Source organism: Borostomias antarcticus (assembly GCF_949987555.1).
Source record: "Borostomias antarcticus genome assembly, chromosome: 22".
NCBI lineage: Eukaryota > Metazoa > Chordata > Actinopteri > Stomiiformes > Stomiidae > Borostomias > Borostomias antarcticus.
The window spans coordinates 11146789-11168717 of NC_140255.1; the positions used below are offsets into that span (position 1 = coordinate 11146789).

The 21929-nt window shown below is 44.4% G+C and overlaps 1 protein-coding gene across 1 annotated transcript in view; it reads left to right on the top strand.

The window, feature by feature from the left end:
• dock1 (dedicator of cytokinesis 1) overlaps positions 1-21929 on the top strand; it is a 246792-nt gene that overhangs the window by 177411 nt on the left and 47452 nt on the right. The window contains exons 30-31 of the mRNA XM_084456190.1: positions 11655-11733; positions 14094-14194. Coding sequence (XP_084312316.1) covers positions 11655-11733; positions 14094-14194 — 180 coding nt within the window. The remainder of the gene's footprint in view (positions 1-11654; positions 11734-14093; positions 14195-21929) is intronic.

Genomic DNA, 21929 nt, shown 5'->3' on the forward strand with positions numbered 1-21929 from the left:
ATTGCAAAGACTATAAAAAATCGTACCCAATGCCTCCCTACTTGGCACTGCATCAAGGGTTGGATTGGACAGCCAGAGGACCAGCATGACCCTCCAAACACTTCAATGCATCCAACCACGTCACAGCCCGAGTATAAACAGCCACTCGATATGTAATGTTTTAACATTACAGTACAGGGAGCTGGAGTGGAGTCAGTTGTACTAAATCAGGACATTAAAACTGTTGGGCAAACCAGCGTCATTACGAGGGCGGTGCGTTACGCTCTCGCTCCGCAGTGGTCTGTGATTTGAGTTCTCCAGCATGTTCGGGGGGAGCCGTGGGCATCCAGGTACACCTGTGTTATAGAGCAGTCATATTTCTCTGTGGACAGGTGCACTGGATGGAAGCACAGTTTGCCATTAGCTCGGCGTTAAGTGTGTAATCTTTATTGGTATTCTCACATCTGCAGAAAATTGAGTGAGGTGTGCAGAGGATAGGTGGGGTGGGGGGGTGGTACTGGGCCTTAGTAATGGGCTGCTGGAGTTCTGTGGGGTGGGGGGGTGGTTCCCAGCGCTGTGGTGAGAAAGCTAGAGAAATGGACTTCTAACAGCTTATCCACAGGTGTTTTCCGGCAGGTAACCCTTGTGGCTAATGACTAAGGTGAGTCGGTATGTATGGCACATGTCCCCGCGCTGCACACTTGTGTCAGCTAGGAAGATGAATGTCAGACATCAATGTTGCATTTCCTTAAACCCCCCCCCCCCCGGAAATGGTCGTGTCATAGTCCAGGTTTCTTGTACAAGGTCGGCTAGCTGGGGAGAACAGGGGTCCCCTAGCCCTCTGACTCAGCTGGAAACGAGTTCTCAGGGAATGCCAGAGTGATGGGGGCCTTGTTATATGATCCTAGCTTGTTATATGATCCTAGCTTGTTATATTGTCCTAGCTTGTTATATTGTCCTAGCTTGTTATATTGTCCTAGCTTGTTTGCTGTCACGTCACTCCGCTGATGCGCGACGTCCAGATGGAGGGCAGATGAGATGGGATGAAGGAAGGCTGGCCTGGTAAACCAGACTCATCGTGGAAAAAACATTGACGTTTTCACTATGAGTCTGGACTTCCAGCCGCCCAGAACAATGTCAATTCCTTGCACCCCCCACCCCCCATGAACAACAACTGTGTTGTTGGTACTCGATAAAAGCTCCTTGTGGTTTCTCGGTTTGATCGATGTGAGCAACCGTAAGTGACGCTAACCATAGCATATAGACATTTTGAGAGCTTATGATAGCACTGCCCATGTAGACAATCACTTCCTGCAACGCCAGCGACGTGTCGTCATATGCAGATGACCTCTAGGCAGCTGGATCACAGAGGAGACACCCTCTGCATATGTGGGACTCGTGGCTGTGAATCCCGCCGAATCAGACAGGCTCGATCCGGGGCCCTGATGGGGTAATCGGTCCCTTAGGGCTACCAGGGTACTGGAAGTCTGCTCAGCTGCCAAGGTCAGTTGCGGGGGGCATCGTGCCGTCATGTTCCTTTATGGCACAGCTATCACGCGCTGACCTGAATGTATCCATGTAGACAGCTTCTGTCCTGGTTCGACCTTGCCTGACCTTGCCTTCTGCGTTCTTCCCTGCTCCTGTGTCTGGGTCCCACAGACTGCTGAGGCACGCTTTATCTCCGTCTGTCTGGATTGCTCAGCAGTTGAAAATATTCTGCATGTGACCCAGTCATTGCATTCCATGTTCAACTGCTGAACTATACCGACAGAGACAGATGGGTACAAGGGTGGTGACATTTGTTTTCCACCAGACTAGATTCAGAACATTAACTTAACAGCCCTGGTCCGCCGTGTGTGAAACAGCACCATACAACCCAAGCTGGCCGGCCCTGCTAACTCACCTTGGCGGGCTGTAGCCGCAGCAGCACTGGACTCCGCCCAAGCTGTATTTTTTAGTTCTGGAACCTGCATTAGTAAACAGAGCTAACGCAGAGCTAGCTAGGGGCGGCGCTGTTCTCACATGACGGATCTGAGCTTTAATGGAGAAGGGGGTAATTGTGTGTTAACAAGCATAGATGTATAGCAGCATTAAACCTCTTTTCTCAAACTATCAGTTGAACACACAGTGTCCTGTAAGTGACCTCCTCGGAAGTGAAGTTGGAAGCTACAGAGCATCAGGCTCTGTAAGTGGCGATCACATCTCTCCTTTAAAAGCTTCACACCACTTAAGTTATTAACATTTCATTCCACAACACCAGAGTGGATTACCCCATCTGCCAGTCCTCTCATTAAGATAATATACTCATCACATATTTTCCAGGAAGACTGCAAGCCTTTGCATTTGAATTAAAACTCCAGGATCTCGTCACTCTAAATTAATTTAAAGGCATGGCGAAATCTATCCAAACAGACTATTGATGATTGGACTTGTTTTAATTGAAATAGGATTAAATGGCTTCCCTGCACTTTTACTGTATGGCACTTTTGAGCTGATCTATTGTTTTTAATGTGAGTGTGTCCTGTCTGAAACTGTTTGTACTACTGCCATTCATGGGAGTAGTAACCTCATGAGACCATCCTGATTTTGTGAGCTCACATCCTGTTTTTCTCACAAATCAGTCTGGATACTCTCCATAGAGATCCATTTGTTCCAGATCAGAAAACAATCTCGCCAAGCGTTGGTTCTGAGGAATTTGAAATACAAACAGCTAAGCTGGGCGGGTTTTAGGTGTGACAACAGCGAGGAGCGGTTGAAGTTTGTGATAGATGGTTATACTGTAGACAGATGGCTGATCCAATCACCTGCCAAGTATTTTTGAAAGTGCCTGCCCATTTCCAAACAGTTTCCAATGGAGAGTTCCCAGATGGTTATGCGAAGCAAATCGTCTGGCACGTCAAGTTATTCATGACCAGGTTGCTCTTGAAAAAGAGTTTTTAATCTTTAATCTCTAAGAAAAATGTTCCATCTCCACCCAAATAAAAAGATTAAAACTGTAAAATAAAAGATTTAAACTGTAAAATAAAAGATTTAAACTGTATTCCCAGCTGATTGTGTAGAGCAAAAGCAGCTGGGTCCCCTACAAGGTCAAACATTGTCTGTGCAGAAATATACACCACTTACTATCGATTCTCCCTGCCCTGATGAGCTTTTAGCTTTGGAGTGGCCCGCCTTCATACAGTAGTCATACTCAATGTTCAGTGTATGGTTATTCTAAGCCCGTTTTGCATTATCTAAGCCTGTTAACCTTGTCTTTGAATCTCAAATTGTGAACCGTCATCAAAAAAGTGGCATTATCTAGGGAACTTAGATAATTGTATAATCAGCGAGGCAACAGATGCTGATTAAGAGTGAGTGAGTATTTGAAGCAGAACTACAGAAGGGAACAAAGCCCAGTAAATATGGTGTTCCTCACTCATGATGCATGCTACTATGTGGCAATGATGGAGTGGGAACGGGAATTTGTTTTTTGAATGAAAAATGTTCATTCAAAAAACAAATTCAATGATATATTAACCTTTGAGAATCCTAACATGTAATACAAGGATTAAACAAGGCAGGAAGCTTTTGTGTCTAAACTCTGTGGGTTTGAAAGGTAGAATAGTCTCTACTTTTACTGAAACACAGTATAGATTCAGTGCTCAAAGCAATGGGGGAAATAACTAATAACAAGTACCACTAGAGGTGAGCTCTGACCATCTTGTGTCAAAGATGACAAGATGGCCAGTCAGACAAACTAATGCCCACACGCATGCACGCACATAAATAACCACCCTTGAAAATTCATCATGAACATAAGTAAAGCAAGTTTTGTAGTAGAACCACATTACAAGCGAAGCTAGGGCATCTGTACTCATTGCTATGATATCAGAGTGTACTCATTGCTATGATATCAGAGGAACACCGACAAACACCCTACAGTACCTCTGGACATGACCAAACTGGGTCTGTGCCTACTGTATATCCAATATCATTAAAATACCTCAACTAGACTAAACTATTCTGTTTAAATAAAGGACTTTAACTACAATAATTGTACCTACAGCGCACCTAACTTCTACACTAACCAATGAGAATTCTTATAGTAAAATGAAACAATCAATCAAATGTATTTGTTACAAGATATATCTTCAACAGCGATGTAATAAAAGATAAGAAGGCAAAGCAATTATAATAACAGCAATGCATGTTTGAAGCAAGCACACTCTTACTTAACCATAAAGTAAACGAGCAGACAAGAAAACAAACAAAAACAAAAAAAATACCCCCAAAAAACGGAGTGATTTTTATACTTTAAATGCTACAATCTTTGCTGGCTACCAGAAGTACGCTCATCAAGTATTTCTCTCCTTTCCGCCAGTCTTTAGGCATGTACCCAAAATATACAATCTTACTCTCTAAAGGTGTTGTGAAATCAAAAATATCTTGCAGGGCAATGTGTATTTCTCTCCAATAACCTTTGATCACAGGGCAATCCCATAAAACATGATAATGGTGTGCAGCTTGGTTTCCCCATTTTCTCCAACAAATTGAAGGGTTAGAATTATATAATGTGATTTCTGAATGGGTGTAATAAAATACCTGCTCAAGCATTTCCAAACTCTCCATTTCTGAGCTAGTACATTTCCAGTGATATTTCCATGTTGTTGTCCATTCATCCTCAGATATACAGTAGATATCCCCCCTTCCTTCTCCCATTTATTTTTAATATATGAGGTAGAGTGTGTCTTAAGCTGTAACAGACCCTTATACAAGCGTGAAATTATACTACCACCCGTATCTGTGCTATATGCATTCCTGAACAGATCTATCAGACATGTAGGCCTATTGGCCTCAGTTACATTTTCCACCTTCATAGTAACATAATGTTGCATTTGCAGGTAACGAAAAAAATCTAACTGGTATTTTTCTTAAAAGCCCCCACTATGTTGTTGATTTCATCTTAAAATATCAGTTTCAAAGTTGATCTATTGGTGTGCTGGATTATTATAGCGAGAACAGCACCTCTTCCATTCCCACAGAGGGGTCCGGCGGCCTGTATTTGCAATGTAACTTTTGACCGCGAGCCGCGGTTTTCTCTCGCATGAACGTTCTGCTTTACCTTTAGCTCTCCTCTTCGAATTTGACTCAGTTTTCCTCAGCTTGTCAGTTGTCAACAAACGCACGTGAGAGGCATAACAGGCGTCTCTCAGCGTTTTACGACAATGGTACTTCGGTTGTAATGACTCTAGTGGCCTTTAGGGGCCACTAAAGTGCACAAACCTGGACTGCTACATAATGAGGCTTTAAGCATTCCAACGGGATTTCCCTGCCAAATACTGCGATGGGGAAATGCTGTAGCATGGGAAATTTCTAACTTCCCACATCTGTACCAGGTAAATGTTCAATAATTGGGGGACTATGAAAGGAAGGGTTACCCAAAAAATGTTCAGAGTAAGTTAATTTAGCAATAGAAATCCATAAGCCTAGGACCAATGGGTCTAGGATATAGACAATAAACTACCGGTGGAATGGTGGTGGAGCAATGGCGGGAGCATTTCGGATTACTAGCCGAAATGCATTCCCTCCGACTCACGCTAATAATCCGACAGAGGTCCGCTTGCCATTTGATGTGCAAATGGCCAGGAACCCGCAAGCGGATTTGGCCGGAGGTCCGCCAGCTCGTCCATCGGGGACCCGCTGTAGGTCCGCTAGCCTTGTGTTATATTCCGCCGGAGGTCCGCCAACTCCTCCATCAGGGACCTGCTGTAGGTCTGCTAACCTTGTGTTATCTTGGTTTATCCCTTACCTTTGTCCAGAAACAGAAGTTGAACCAATTGCAGCAAAAAACGTTACAGGAATCATCAGTGTAACTGCTTTAGCCACTGACTGCTACCATTAATGTTATTGAAGCTGCTGCTAGTTGTTGTGAGCTCATGAGCTAACTGGCTATCCCGCTCTTATTGTGCTGGATTAGCATTGGAAGCTTTGTAACTGATGTGTCCAGGTGACAAGACTGATCTTCATTTATCAGACATTATTTCATGTCATTTCAAGTCACAGCTATTTCAGTGGCATGACTAGCTTCCATCCTACCAGTCCTAAACAGAAACAAGCCAGCCACGCACATAAGCCAGACTGGACCTGGCCTGGTTTAATTTGTCAACCCTGGTGGGACCTCCTCTCTGCCTCTGCAGCATGCCCTCCTTGTATGCTGTCTGCTCTGCCTCGCCCCCAGTCTGACCTCAGGTGTTCTCAAACATCGCTCTCAGGAAACATAACCATTCTCTGAAAGGGAACATGGTTTAGGGGCAAATACAGATCTCCTCTGGACTCTGCTGATGCAAGATGATTCCTTTGGATTTCACGAATCAGCAAACCAGCCAAAGTCATAATTAAACAAAATAGGGTTCTGTGGGGAATACTGACATACTGACATGCAGATGTTTATGTAGGTTGAAAGTACTCAAAGTCTAGACTAGATTCCTGCTAAAGGAATATTTGGTAGAGTACTACTGAAAGGCCTGTCTCGTAGACATTTTACTCAGGACTGTGAGCAGTGTCTCACTGGCATTTAGTGGGCGGTATAGCTCAGGAGGTAGAGCGGGTCGTTCAGTGATAGGGTCGGTGGTTCAAATCCCGGCTCCTCCTGACTACCTGTCGAATTGTCCTTGGGCAAGACACTGAACCCCAAATTGCTCCCAATGAGCAGGCAAGCACCTTGCATGGCAGCTGCCGCCATTGGTGTGTGAATTGCGCTCCGGGCCATTGTAACAACTGGATGGGGAGCGCGTTACAAATGCAGTACCTATACCTATACCTAGTGCTTTACAAATATTAAGGAGCTGAGGTTGTTTATCTCTCAACGCTCACCTCACTGACTTTCACAGAACATGTCTGAACCCTGCTGTTCTCAACTCCAGTCAAAGTCAGTTTGATTTGTCACATACTACATCATACCAGTAGTGAAATGTTCTGTTCTTCCTGTCAATTCCAGACATGTCACATACTACATCATGCAGTTACAACTAGGGTTGGGCATCGTTTGGATTTTAACGATTCTGATTCCGATTCCGATTCTTCTTTTCGATTCCGGTTCTTAACGATTCTCGATTCCGATTCTTTGATGGGTGGGGTCAAAACAGGCTGCACGCTTATTTCACAGAAGAAACATTTATTTGTAATAATCTTTTAAAAACAAGTCATTCAAAATTCATTTCATACAGTTGAACCTGTGAATTCACAGTTTAATTTGGTGTGTGTGACAGTGAATCTGTGTGTGAAAGAGTGAATAGGGATGCGTCAGCCGTGTGTGTGTGTGCGACCCTTCTCTCTACCCACAACCCCCCTCTCTCTACCCACAACTCCCCTCTCCAATCCTGCCAATCCCTTGAGACAACCTGCATCTCCCAGAATGGGAGAATCTTTTCAAAACCTCCACACCCCCTCCCTCTCCTCTCCCTCCATCCCTCTTCTGTCCTTGCGTCCCTCCACCTTCTCCTCTCCCTTCATCCCTCTCCATCCTCTCCTCTCCCTTCATCCTTCCTTCATCCCTCTCCATCCTCTCCTCTCCCTTCATCCTTCCTCCCTGTCCTCCTCTCCCTGCATCCCTCCATCCTCTCCCTCCATCCCTCCTCCCTCCCCTCTCCTCCTCCCCCTCCATCCCACCATCCTCTACTCTCATCCATCCCTCTCCTCTCCCTGCATCCCTCCTCCCTCCCTCACCTCTCCCTCCAGGCAAACACAAAAACAAACATAACGTTACTGTTACTCTAGGTCAGGGTGGTGAGTAGCTAGCTATCTTAGCTAGCTAGTTGAGCTCTATTCTTATGTTTGCTTACCTAAATGTCGGTGCCTCGACATCTGAGAAGGGGTGCAGCCGTTTTACCACATAAGCTGTCACTTTTCTGTGGCACTCTAACTTTCTCCACTGGCATCTTTCCCTTTGCCGCCAAGGTGAATGGCGTGTCACGTCGTGGATTAGCACTAGCAGCAGTAATGCCAGGCTGGCTACTAGCAATCTGCGGACGTTCATCTACGAAAAAATACATTACAGTATTTGCATTTGGCCAGTTCGGTCTAGTATAATTAGTTTGCTGTCTCGCTGTTGACAATAAGACAAACGTTAGTGCTATTTAATTTTCACGTACCCGATTGCGACGACGAGGTGCTGGCTGTTGGCTCGTGAGGGTTGACTGAGGACGAGGGGGGCATGCCATGCAAGCGCAGGTGTTTCATCAGATTAGTTGTGCATCCTCCCTTTTGCACGAAATAAACTTCTCACAGGTGTTGCACTGGGCCGACTCATCATTCCTCTGAGAACGGCTCTACATTCAAATCGCAAAGACGGAAACTACTTCTTCTTCGTTGGTTTTTCTGGCGGACTGCAAACCAAAGTCAAACGCGCAAGCCACCAACACGGAAACTGAAATTAGCGCAAGTGAAATTTGTTTAGGAACCGATAAGCAGAATCGAAATTAAAATATATAAACGATTCCTTTGGAATCGGAATTTTAGAACCGGTTCCAATTTAGTCCCGGTTCTCGATGCCCAACCCTAGTTACAACGAGTAGTGATTCTTCCTGTTATCTCCAGTCAATTTCCCCCTAGCAATCAAAAGCACTTAACACAGATTGAGATGTATCACTTTTCACACAGTTAATGAAATGGATAGAAATAGATAGACAAAAAAGCAATCCATCCCCATATACAGTTGAGGTTGATGGAATTGTACTTGTATACCATTTCGCTCAATGTGAAAGCTAGTCTCTCTTTATCTGTGCAATCGTTTTTTTGTGACATCCATTTTTTTGATTGCCACTGGCTAAATTCAAGAGCGAATCACTTTCAAACAAACAACCAGACTTTAGTTTCCTCTGCTGTGCTTATAAAACATCACCCCAATGGTCACAGTTCTTGCTCAAGGAAAATGCTACATTAACAATGAATTATTTGACTCAGTGTGAGTCAAAATGTGCCAGTGGATGTAATTAAGGATTTTGTTCTAAATGCAATGTAGTTGCAACTAGAAATGGTACTCAGGGAGCTCGGAACTCTGCCATGAATGCATTTGGTGGCTCTGTGCATGCCAAAATTTAATGGGTTCTAAATTGGCCTGTGCTACACCCCTCCACCGTGCTTCATGTAAAGCAGTCTGGTAGTTTTTGCATAATCCTAGGTCAAACTAGAAAGGTTTCTCAGAGAGCACAAGCCTCTGCGCATGAATGCATTTTGTTGGAGTAACTCAGTTGAAATGGTTAAAGTCACACCTCAGTTTATATGTAATAGCTTACCACAGGGATAAGAAAATTAAAATTTGCCTTATAGTGAATGAGAATCAGATATTTTGTTTGACATGCATAGAAAGATTAGATAATGTTGTTTGCTTAAACAGCAAATAAATAAAATTGCTAAGTTGATATCTATCTAAAGCTGATTTGACTGCACATTGTAACGAAGAGCCAACACTCTAAAAAAAAAAATTTAAGAGAAGGGGATTTTTATGGCCTTATCCTCCATCACCAACGTTTTTAAATGTTGATGTACATCATTATTTTTTTTTTTTTTTTTTTAAACGTATACTTTTATTTCTATATACATTTATGTGACAGGTAGGGCGCTAGGGCCCCATAGGGAGTGCTAGGCTAGTGCCCTACCTGTCACATTTATATGAGGGGAAAGTTAAATCCAAGGTTCCCGGTCTGAGTCCCACCGTTGCCAGAAATTTGTTTACACATTACTGATTATTTAACATTATATTAGTAATGTACACTATATGGGCAAAGGTATTGGGACACCTACACATTACACCTACAGGAGCTTTTATGACATCCTATTCTAAATTCATTATGAATTTAGAATAGCCTTTGCAGGTATAACAGCTTCCACTTTTCTGGGAAGGCTTTCTATAAGATTGTGGAGTGTGTCTGTGGGATTTTTGCCCATTCATCCAGAAGAGCATTTGTGAGGTCAGACACGTATCCATATGTGGCTTACTAACAGTACACAGTACACACTGGCTAAACGTTGGCTTATAGCCTACCGATTGACATCGTTTGAATTTAGCTATTTATAAGCTTTACAGGGTACCTGTAAACACAACTACACTGATAACAAGTTAGCTTGTTTGCAGCTATGCTGACCGAAGTCGAATGTTGACTCAACAGCAAAATGATAAAATGACTGACATGAGCCAAGTATCTTAAGTTAGATCGGTAGGTAGGTAACCTACTGTAAACAAACCCACTTAGCTCTTGTCAACACACATTCTTAAACTAGTCTAGTCTAACGGCATTAGCACCAAGGTACGACAGGTGCCATGTCATTGTTCCGACACCCAATTATGCCGACCACTCAATAGTCCGACAAATGCACCTGTGGTCTGACATCCTATTGGTTATTCCGACAACGTAAAAACCCATTGCTCCGACGTTACTTTTGACAATATATAACGGTCATATTTAAATTATTCTTCATCTTGTCAGCGACGTAGGCTACTGCAGCAAATCGTTTCGTCATTCCAAGGAAGTTCTGAATGACCCGACCACAAAATAATAATCTAAAAATAAACTACATATAAGAAACGACCTTTGTCGGAAATGGACACATAAACAAGTGTGGATAATGTAGATTCACCCACATTAAAATGAGACTGTTTCCTAAAAATAAACTCCTCCGGGTCCCTTTAATATTATTAATAATAATATCCATATAGCGGCACATAGCGGCCATTTCTGCAGCCTATTTTTAGTACATAGGCCTACGTTGTTTTCTTATGCCATATGTGATTGTCTTTGAGAAATGTAATTCTCATAATAGCCTAAAGATATGGTTGTTTGAGAAAGTATGGATGATTCAGTATGAACAAATATAAATTTACTTTACAGTAAATTAATTTCATTAGGCTTATAATTATTTGGAATGCTTGTTTAAATTAGTAGCCTAGTTAACCTGAGCTGTTAACTTGTTACATGGCCTAATAAAGATCTGATTTTCTGTTTAGTTGCTTGATATATTCCTTTAATATTTATTTACTTTTTCTGTTCATCTCCAGCAACTCGGTAGGTACTGTAGCTTAGCTCTTGTCAACTCAGTGATGTTGGTTGTCGGTTGAAGCCAACAACAAAATCTTGAAATTACTTTGTGCGACGGATCGAAAACATTACTTCTCACCCTGCGCTGTCGTAATCAATGTGCAGTGTGTTAAAAACAGTACATGTTCTGGTTTGTTACTGTAACTTAATGAATGTTTTAGTTATTCAATAGTATCTCCATGGTGCGTGCACAATTGATTTGATTTATGTTTTTGTTAACTGTGAGAGTGTGTGTGTGTGTGCACAATTGATTTGATTAATTTTTTTGTTGACTGTGAGAGTGTGTGTGTGTGCATGTATGTGTGTGTGTGCGTCTGTGCATGTGAGAATGTGATAGCCTGTGTATGTGAGAATGTGATAGCTACTGTACAGGCCAGGTGGAACTGATGCTTGCATGGGGTTAAATTCAAACAGCCCACTTCATGCCTGTGATTAAGATCAATAGCTTTATTGGTTTTGACAAAGAATGCATTGAAGCTAAGTGAGCAAAGTGACCTGCAAGCCCTCTTAATTAGAGACAACTGAAGAATACCATATTCTAAGCAATGGGTTATCTCATCAATAAGCAGCAGTGATCTAAACCATGTTTGTCTTATCTTCCAGAGTCTTCCTGCGGGCCATTAATCAGTATGCAGCCGTGCTGAACAAGAAATTCCTGGATCAGACCAACTTTGAGCTCCAGGTAGGTGGTGAGAAGTACCATTATCACACCAGAGATGATCTGTCTTGAAGGAGAACTGGATCTGCAATCTGTGTCCGTAGGACACTGTCAGTCATTGTGGCGTAGAATATATGGTTTAGAGAAAAGGCTGGGGAGATTTCACCGGACACCTGAGGTCTCTCATGCCATTTCAGGACGGTGGACGAAAAAAGCACTAAATTAAATTAGCATAAATACTGATCAGACGAGACAGAAATGACAATATAATGGCCTGCAATTTAGTATGCTCTTCCTGAATATGTTAACCTGCTCTTAGCATTGGAGTGCTGATTCTTTGTGCTTACGTTTCACATATGATTTAAGTGCTTGCTCCGTCTGAGGGTCTAACTAGCTTTTTAAGCCTTTAACGGACGAACACATTAAAAGTTCTTAATGGTAAATGGACTGCACTTATAGCTCTTTTATCCAAAGCGCTCTACAATGAACGTGTCTCATTCACCCATTCGCACACACACACACACCATTGGCGGCTGGTGACTCAAAAAACTGAAGACAGGAGGAAGAGAGGCGAACCGCCCATGGGCGCCGGGGGGCACTTTCCCTCAGTCAGTTATTATTTGAATTATCAGCTTTAAAGTGGATTTACAGTCAATTTTAGCATATGAAAAACTGAATAACACTTTCTTTAACTACATACAGCATTTATTTATCATATTAATGATAAAATATTACGAAACAGCAATAAAACATTGTAAGCAATAGTTGTTGTAATAGATTGTACTCTTCTCTAAAGAGAGAAAATAATTGATATTGGTGAGGTGCTGGAGAGGTTAGGTGATATATGAAAAATGTTTTTGATTAGGGGACACTGAGGTGTGCTGGCTCTCAAACAGTTTGTTGGCAAATTGATTTGACAACTGGACAATGGAATACGTTGCACAGCAAATGCAGTATCCAACAGTTCGCTCATGGCTAGCTAGCAATGGTACAGCTATGGGATTAGCTCATTTGGGTTGCTGTCAATGCTGCCACTCTTATGTTGCTATAGCCTACAATTATCAGAACAATGGTCCTCATTCCTGAACATTTTCTTAAGTGTCTTCTTAAATGTCTTCTTACGAACTTCGTAAGACCAATCCTAAGAAAGATCTCCGCCGGATTCATGAATGGGTGGAAATGTGTTCCTAAACCGCCAAAGCACAGTTGTGTGAACATTTCGATATATAATATGTGTATGAACTGTTAAAACTGTAGGCATAGCGACAAGTTAGAAAAAGGGTAAAAATGCAAAATTAACTACTCAAAAGTTAGAGTGCGGTGGGGAGCGCAGTTGCCGTGTGAACTGTCAAAACTGTAGGAGTGCCAGCAGTTTACAAAATGTGTGAATATTTTCAAAGCAACTGCTGCCACCACTCTAAAAACAAAGTTTCTGAACATTCCAAAAGCAGTTTCAAGCAGTTTCAATGGGACAAAAAATAGTTTTAAAAGTTAAATTTCTAAAAAACATAAAAAATATCAAAAATCTAAATGGATCCGTTAAAGAGCTAAACATTATGAAAATTTTAAAGTGTGAATGAAGTTTCTAGGACAAAGTATGAAGATAGGTAGGGAGACAAAAAACAGGGAGAATAATAAGAAAGAAAGAAAGAAATAGTGGGAATATCACAAATTGGGCTAGCTTCTGCAAGCTAGCCCACCTAATTAATTTAATTTGCCTCCTCAAAGTGATATTTGAAGTGTTGGTATATTTGCTTGTTTCGGCCCATGGGTATTTGCATAAGGAAGTGCGAGTCTGGGGAGAGTCTGATATGAATGGACTGTTGTTCATGTTTGTGAGACGAATGCCGATGGCTCTGAAACGGGCGCTGTCGGTGGCGTTTCCACCCAGAAGTCTCTTAAATCAGTCTCTCCCTCTGATTGAAAGAGCTCTGTCTGTGGGCATTCTGCCAAAATCACCAGCCTCCTCTTGCATTGGCAAGGCTTCCAAACACATTCCCTCCTAAACCAACAAACACGTTCTCTCCTATCAAAACAAAACTATCAAACGCATTCCCTCCTATCAAAACTAAGCAACCACGTTCCCTCCTATCAAAACTACCAAACACATTCCCTCCTATCAGAACTACCAACAACGGTCCCTCCTGTCAACACAAAACTATCAAACATGTTCCCTCCTATCAAAACTATCAGTGAGACGCTGCTGCAGCTCCCAGCAAACTTTCTGAAGCCAGCAGCAGAGCTCTGATAGGGCTGTACTGCTTATGTGCGCTGCCATGGGTGGCTCTGGTGTAATGAATACCATGTCTGTGATGCCTTACCTTTTCTCTCTCCCGCCCTTTTTCCCCACATCTATTGTTTTCCCTTCCCCTCCCCCATCACAGCTGTGGAACAACTACTTCCACCTGGCCGTCGCCTTCCTTACCCAGGAGTCCCTGCAGCTGGAGAACTTCTCCAGTGACAAACGGGCCAAGATCTTCCACAAGTGAGTACAACAGCCTTTCAACAAGCAGGGTCCCTCTCCTCCTTCCCCCTCTCCTCTCCTCTTCTCAACTCTCCCTGTCTTCTCCTCATCTCTCCTCTCCTCATCTCTCCTCTCCTCTCCTCAACTCTCCATGTCCTCTCCTCATCTCTCCTCTCCTCTCTCCTCTCCTCATCTCTCCTCTCCTTCCCTCTCTCCTCTCCTCATCTCTCCTCTCCTCTCTCCTTTCCTCAGCTCTCCTCTCCAAATCTCTCCTCTTATCTCTCCTCTCCTCATCTCTCCCTGTCCCCTCGAACATGGGTCACGTCTCAATAATTCATGGCGGGTAGAGGCTGTGCTGTTTTGCCAAGGTCACACTACAAGACTTTCAAAGTCGTCAGACCGCAGTGCTGCACACATTATATAACTGTCTGTCTTGTAATGACGTATCTTGAAGTGGGGGTAGGTTTCGCGCGACATGACTGACCAGTGACAGGGGGTCACACATTACAAGATGATTCACAAGGACGAGTCCTTGACGAGTCTGTCTGCTCTCCAGACTACGTTTAACAATTTCCCCCTCAGGGATTAATAAAGTAGGCTGCCTGGCTATCCATCCATCCATCCATCCATCCATCTATCTATCTATCTATCTATCTATCTATCTATCTATCTATCTATCTATCTGTCTGTCTGTCTGTCTGTCTGTCTGTCTGTCTGTCTGTCTGTCTGTCTGTCTGTCTGTCTGTCTGTCTGTCTGTCTGTCTGTCTGTCTGTCTATCTATCTATCCATCTATCCATCGTATCTATCAATCTATCTATCTATCGGAAAACATGTGCGAGAAGTGATGCTTCCAAAAGTCGGTAAGAAGCTACAGTATATGGAAGCAAGAATGGTTGGGGAGACACGCACAGTCTATTCTGCAGAGAGAGTCAGGGGTACATAAATAATTTTGCAGTGAAAGCGTAGGTACGGTAGCTGCCTGTTCGTGCTGTGCTTTGTTTTTGTTACAAATAACTGAAAAGCTTGTGTGTATGCCAATTTATTCTGATAGAAACTATATGTATGCCAGTTTATTTTGATAGAAACTATTTGTATGCCTATTTATTCTGATAGAAGCTATGCCAATTTATTCTGATAGAAACTATATTATTGTGGTCCCTCATACAAATAACTGCATGATAAGCCTGTTCAAGGAGCCGCTGTGGATGACAGCACAGGACTTTGATTTCACCCCAGGATTTGTCCCTGACAGGTCCTGATATTTAATCTGTTAGATATCAGAGCCAAAGTCAGAGCTTGCGACGCATCAAGGACTCTCTCAGGTCGTGTCATGAGTAGTTTGCAGGATCCATGCTCACTGGAGCGTGCTACGATGTGCCTCTGAGCTGGGGACCTTTGCGATTTCAAAAAACTTGCCAGTGTGCGGAAAATTGGGCTAAAATCATATAGTGTGACCTCGGCATTAGTTAGCCTTTGGACACAGCTGCCCACGCGCACACAAACACACACACATATACATACTGGGTTTGGAGCCGAGTCTTCTGTTCCGATTCCACACCCAGGGTATCAACCAGTCAGGAAGCCCCCCCCCCCTTGGGAATTTAAATTCTGGGGTTAAGATTGTCTAATTTCTGCACTCGTTACTCACAATCATCTCTGAAGCTTTTCCCCATGTACCAGTCCTCTCTAATATCCTAGCCCATACTTCATGCAGGGATGCAATCCATGTCCTTTAGCTGCTCTGTGGTACACCTGTGAGGATCTGAAGCACTTCAGTGGTGCTGTGTGATTTAAAACGCCAGTGGGTTCCATTTTCATTTGTTAACAATCCTCTTGTGAGATTTCTCCAAATTCCAGCCTGTGGCAGTTTCATATGTCTCTCATCCGTTGTCTGTTCCCCACCCAAGAGCCATTCATCAGCACAAGAGGCTGTCAAGGGGAGACACTACAGGCAAAACGTTATCTATATCACCTATTTTCCTCATTATTCTACAATCAAATGTATACTATCACTATATAACACAAACAAGCCCAGACTTTAGTTAAAAACTGCTATTTTAACGTTTTATCTATCCACACCGATGAAAACATCTATGGGTTACTTTTTTTTTTCCTTTAAAGCAAGACTCCGAATCGGTTCAAGGAACGGAAACGTTTAATTGTTCCATAACAGAAACGTTAATTTGAAATCTTTAAAACGGTTAATAATGTTATTTTTTCGTTCTTTGTAGTAGGCCTATATAACTTAAAAATAATTTTAAAAAAGAAAAGAAAAAAACTGAGCCTTATATGGCCGAATAGGCTAAATTAAATTTATTAAATTTGTAGCCTACATCTTGTCCAATTGCTATCTTTGGTGCGTCGCCACGCACAAAAAAGGCTGCGCCAGGCTCATTTGAATGTATGTAAATTAGGTACTTCCATGCTAAATTTCCATGACCATGAGCTAACTGCCACATACAGTGCAAATACCCCTTTTGAAAAGCTGGTATTAACTGCAGCAATCAGCGCGCACTCTCTCCTTCTGTCTCTCCTCAGAACTTGTGAAGTTTGAATGATATTAAATTGATATTGGATGATATTAAAGGAGAATGCTCGTTTTTGACAACCTGGACCTTATTTAGGGCATATTATAAGACGTTTGACTCACCGAGATAACTTTGGTGTAATTCGGAGGCCTGTAGCATGCGCTGTGCGCATGCGTGCTGGAGCAAGTGGGGAAGCTATTTCGTTTCTAAAGACGTTTCTAAAGATCATATTACAGAGGCATGTGAAAAACCAGAACAAGCCCTCGCTCTATGTAAGCACAACTAGCGATTCATAAAGACAGATTGATGAAAACAACCGTTTCACGGCAGAAAATAGATTTTTTTAGAAGCTGCATTCTCAGTGCCCCGTCCGCCGCCATTACATGGATATACTTGGCTCGCGCTGGATTTAAAATTTCTTCTACAGGCCTCTGAATTACACCAAAGTTATCTTGGTGAGTCAAACGTCTTATAATATGCCGTAAATAAGGTCCAGGTAGACAAAAATTAGCATTTTCCTTTAAGGGCGAAATATATATAGAGGGGAATTTAAAAATAATTTCAGCCAGCTGCGATGAACAGAAACAAACGAAACTTATATTTTCTGCAAAAAAGTGCGGTCTGTCATTTTCATTATGATCCAAGCTGTGTCCTGAAATATGGAGAAAAGCTTGAAACGCTGTGGAAAGATCCTACTATATCCAAGATCTTGTATCTATATGCAAGAACAAATTGCATTCAGCTGGTGGTAAGTGCAACACATAGGGGGGGCTGACATGCCCGGGCTCTAGGGATCATGGCAGCAGTTATTGTAGCCAGACGAAGGCACCGTCATGCCAGGCGTGCGCAAGAACATGGTTAATTGCAATCATGGGTGCAAATTGCACACAGTTGGCAAATTTGTGGGTGTGCTTGCCCGGGCATACTGTATCATTAGAGCAAAATCTTTTGTTGATATCGTGCTAAACTGGAGCAGTTTGCCTTTGCAATTGCTGTGCAGAATATTGAGCTATTAGCGGGAGCAATACATTCTTTGTGGATTTGGACCAAAGTCCATCCATCTTCATCCTCTTATCCGGGGTCGGGTCGCAGAGGCAGCAGCTCCAGCAGGGGGCCCCAGACATCCCTTTCCCTAGCAGCATCAACCAGCTCTGCCTGGGAAATCTTTAGCCGCTCACAGGCCAGTGCAGAGATTTAGTCCCGCCACCTAGTCCTGAGTCTACCCTGCGGCCTCCTCCCAGCCGGACACGCCTTGAACACCTCCCTAGGGAGGCGCCCAGGAGGCATCCTCACTAGATGCCCAAACCACCTCAACTGGCTCCTTTCGACACAAAGGAGCAGCGGCTCTACTCCGAGTCTCTCCCGGATGACTGAACTTCTCACCCAATCTCTCAGAGAGACCACAGCCACCCTCTGGAGAAAACCTTTCCATTTTTCATTTCATTTCGTCCGCTTGTATCCGTGATCTCGTTCTTTCGGTCATGACCCATCCTTCATGACCATAGGTGAGGGTGGGGACGAAGATAGACCGGTAGATCGAGAGCTTTGCCTTTTGAACACCGACCACTCATGCTTGATGTCCCCAACCTCCACAGGGATGCCTGAGAAGTTCCACCGGAGGTGGCAATTGAAATCTCTCCGGACAGGCTCTTCCTCCAGACGTTCCCAGTTCACCCTCACTACACGCTTGGGTTTTCCAGGTCTGTCCAGAAGCTTCCCCCGCCATCGAAACCAGCTCACCACCAGATGGTGATCAGTGGACAGCTCTGCCCCTCTCTTTACCCGAGTGTCCAAAACACATGGCCTCAGATCAGATGATACGATAATGAAATCGATCATCGACCTTCGCCCTAAGGTGTTCTGATGCCAGGTGTACTTGTGGGCATCCTTGTGTTCGAACATGGTGTTTGTTATGGACAAACCGTGACTAGCACAGAAGTCCAACAACAGTAGAACAGGGTCCAACCCCTATCCAGGAGTTTGGTTCTGGCGCTGGTGCTGTGCGTGGAGGTTAGCCCCACCAGGTGTAATTGGTATCGCTCCACCTCCCTCACAAGCTCCGGCTCCTTCCACCCCAGCGAGGTCACATTCCATGTCTCCAGAGCCAGCCTTTGCTGCTTCCGCTTCGTCCAGTCCATCGGTACCCCCCGCCTTCACCGCCACCTAGTTGGCAGCACACCTGACCCCGACAATTCCTCCTGCTGGTGGTGGGTCCACGGGACGATGGAGGATGAGATGGTGTTGCCACATTGCTTGTTCGGCTGGGCCCGGCTGGGCTCCATGGTAAGCCCGGCCACCAGGCGCTCGCAGGCGGGCCCTCCGTCTTGGCCTGGCTCCAGACAAGGGCCCCGGGCTTCCTTCGTCTCTCTTCCTTTTTGTTGTTCTGTCATCAGGGGTTGTTTAATGTAACCCCAGGTAGGGCGGCTAGGAGGGTACTACCAGTTGCCCAAGGTGGACCCCCAGACTAGTGGAGGGAAGGAGGCGTCTTACTTCTCCATACTAGTTTTGCACTGAAAACTAGCCAGTGCCCTTTGGACCAAAGTGTAATACAAAAAATGTGAAGATTAAACTGGTAGAAATTCATGAAGCTATCTTTAAAGGGGAAAAAATTCTATTGGACTATAGTGTCTCCCTTGGGATGCGGGGCGATTCTGAGCAGGAAGGAACACATCCCGTCTCGAGAGAGAGTGGAGCTACTGTAGTCATCTTCCGTTTCTAAAGCATGTCACCCTGTCCTCTGTGTGAGCGGGTCCTTGTTGTCTGTTGTCGTGCAGTACTTCGAGTCCCGTTCAACACCCTGGTGTCCTCAGGCATTCTTAACCAAAGAGGTCTGTACAGTAGAATGATGACGTTACGTAACAGCAGCACAAACATTTGTTTATCTTCCCTTAGGGATTGCGCTGAAACTAGCTCGAGGTTCAAACTCCTCCCGTTCTGCCTCCCCTTGTCTCTGCCCAAGGCCCAGCAGCTGTTCTCTGGTAGTCTGCCTCCCCGGAGAGGCCTGGCCTCGCTTGGCCTGGAGCGGGGCAGGGCTTTTACCTCTGCCTGAAGGCTTGTTGTTTTTACCAGTCCTGCTGTCAGCCCGGCCAGGGCTCTCTCTCCACCAGCTCTCTCCTGCTCTGCCCCCCCCCCCCCTCTCTCTCCTCTACTTTATACTGGCTCACACACTGCCAATCATGCCCATTGCACCACTTGTCGTCTGTTGGTCTGGCAACAGAAAGCAGTGGTGGAATCAGATTTGTGTGTGCATCCGTGCGTGTTTATGGCTCTGTATCATCTGACTTCTCCATCCTCAGCACATCTTCCAGATCAGCTTGTTTGGTCAGGCTACAGCCTCTTAGCAGGTTGTGTGTTTGAGCACAGTTTGTTCCCATCATACTTGCCAACCCTTCCCAATTTTCCCCAGAGACTCCCTATTCCCATGCCCTCTCCCGGTGTCCTCCCTCAGTCCCAATTCTCCCAATTTATGATGGTTCATTATCACAGCCTGTTTCTGTGAGTGTGGCACCAAGGAACAAACCGCAGACCATGTCATACCGGACACCCAACGGAATGCATGGCCTGACGGTTGTGGATGGTGACATGGCTCCTGGAAGTGTGCCCAGATATATAGCCCCCTATATATCTGGGTGACCCCCTCAGTGGTAAAAGGATAGCCCCTCGGCCCCGAGCCTGGGAGGAGAGGACAACTACACCAAACCCATACGACAAAGAAAAGAAATAACTTGCCCAACACTGGAGGTGACAAATATCAAAAATATACAGTTGGTGCATCCCCATTGTAGTTTATGAGTAGCTGGGTTTTAGGTAGGATTAGTCGAACAGGTGCCCTTTGGCTCTGCTCACTGATGTATCTCAGCTACCTACAGTAGCTAGCTAGATGTGACAGGACCAACAGCAGTAATGGAGCATAATTAGCTAATTCAAAGCAGTTGATCTTCGCCATCATGCTATGATTAAACTAGCTAGCTAGCTAGCTATGACGGGACCGACAGGCTCACACATCCAGCCTGGTTGCTGTACAACCCGGGGATGGGGGGGATTCCTTGCACACAATCCGGGCGTCCTCATGAACCCCGACACACCGCCACCTCCCAGTCTGCTCCCGAGTCTCTCTGAGTCTCTTTATTTTCCCTTATTACAAGGGTAACCCACAACCCCAACGTCATCAAAGCATTTTACCATTGTCATTGGAACCACCCTGTGCCTCAGATCCACTCCGATCTATTTAGAGGGTTTTTCCTTGGGCCATGCTACACTCCTCCACCGAGTTTCATGAAAATCAGTTTAGTGTTTTTGGTGTAATCCTGTTGACGAACGAGCAAACTAATAAACAAATGAATATACACACAGCTCTTAACACCTTACATCCTCCCCCGGACTTTGGTCCTGGGCAGAGGTTATAGGCAAACTGGGGGCGGCTGTAGCTCAGTTGGTAGGGCGGGTCGTTCAATGATCGAAGGGTCAGTGGTTCGAATCCGAGCTCCAACTGTCCACATGTCGGAGTGTCCTTGAGCAAGACACCTAACCCCAAAATTGCTCCCAATGAGCAGGTTAGCACCTTGCATGGCAGCTACCACCATTGGTGTGTGAGTGTGTGTGTGAATGGGTGAATGAGAGGCCATTGTAAAGCGCTTTGAGTGCCGCTAAGGTGGAAAAGCGCTATATAAATGCAGTCCATTTACCATAACTGACCAGGCCGGATTGAGAAGAGGGGAGTCTGGAGGATAACGAAGATCTTCATTATGCTTCCCTCTTTGACAGTATTTGCCCGTCCAAACATTCAACACACCGTCTGTGTGACTGGAAACTAATGAAGTAGACTCTGTTTAGATGGCAGAGCTCCAGCTTACCCTACTCAAACACTCAGACTCTCTCTCTTTCTCTCCCTCTCTCTCTCCCTCTCTCTCTTTCTCTCCATCTCTCTCTCTGGCTCTCTCTCCCTCTCTCTTTCTCTCCCTCTCTTTCTCTCCCTCTCTCTGTTTCTCTCTCTCTTTCTCTCCCTTTCTCTCTCCCTCTCTCTCTCCCTCTCTCTCTCTCTCTCTCTGCCTGTCTCTCTCTGATTACTCCTCTCTTTGTGTCTGTTGCTCTCTCTGCCCCTCTAACTGTCTCTAGATAGAAGAAGAAGTATATTTTATTTGTCATACAACTGACAATCCAACACACACGTGCAATGGGCGACATGAACACACACACACACACATGCAGTAGGCTGCAGCTGATGAAA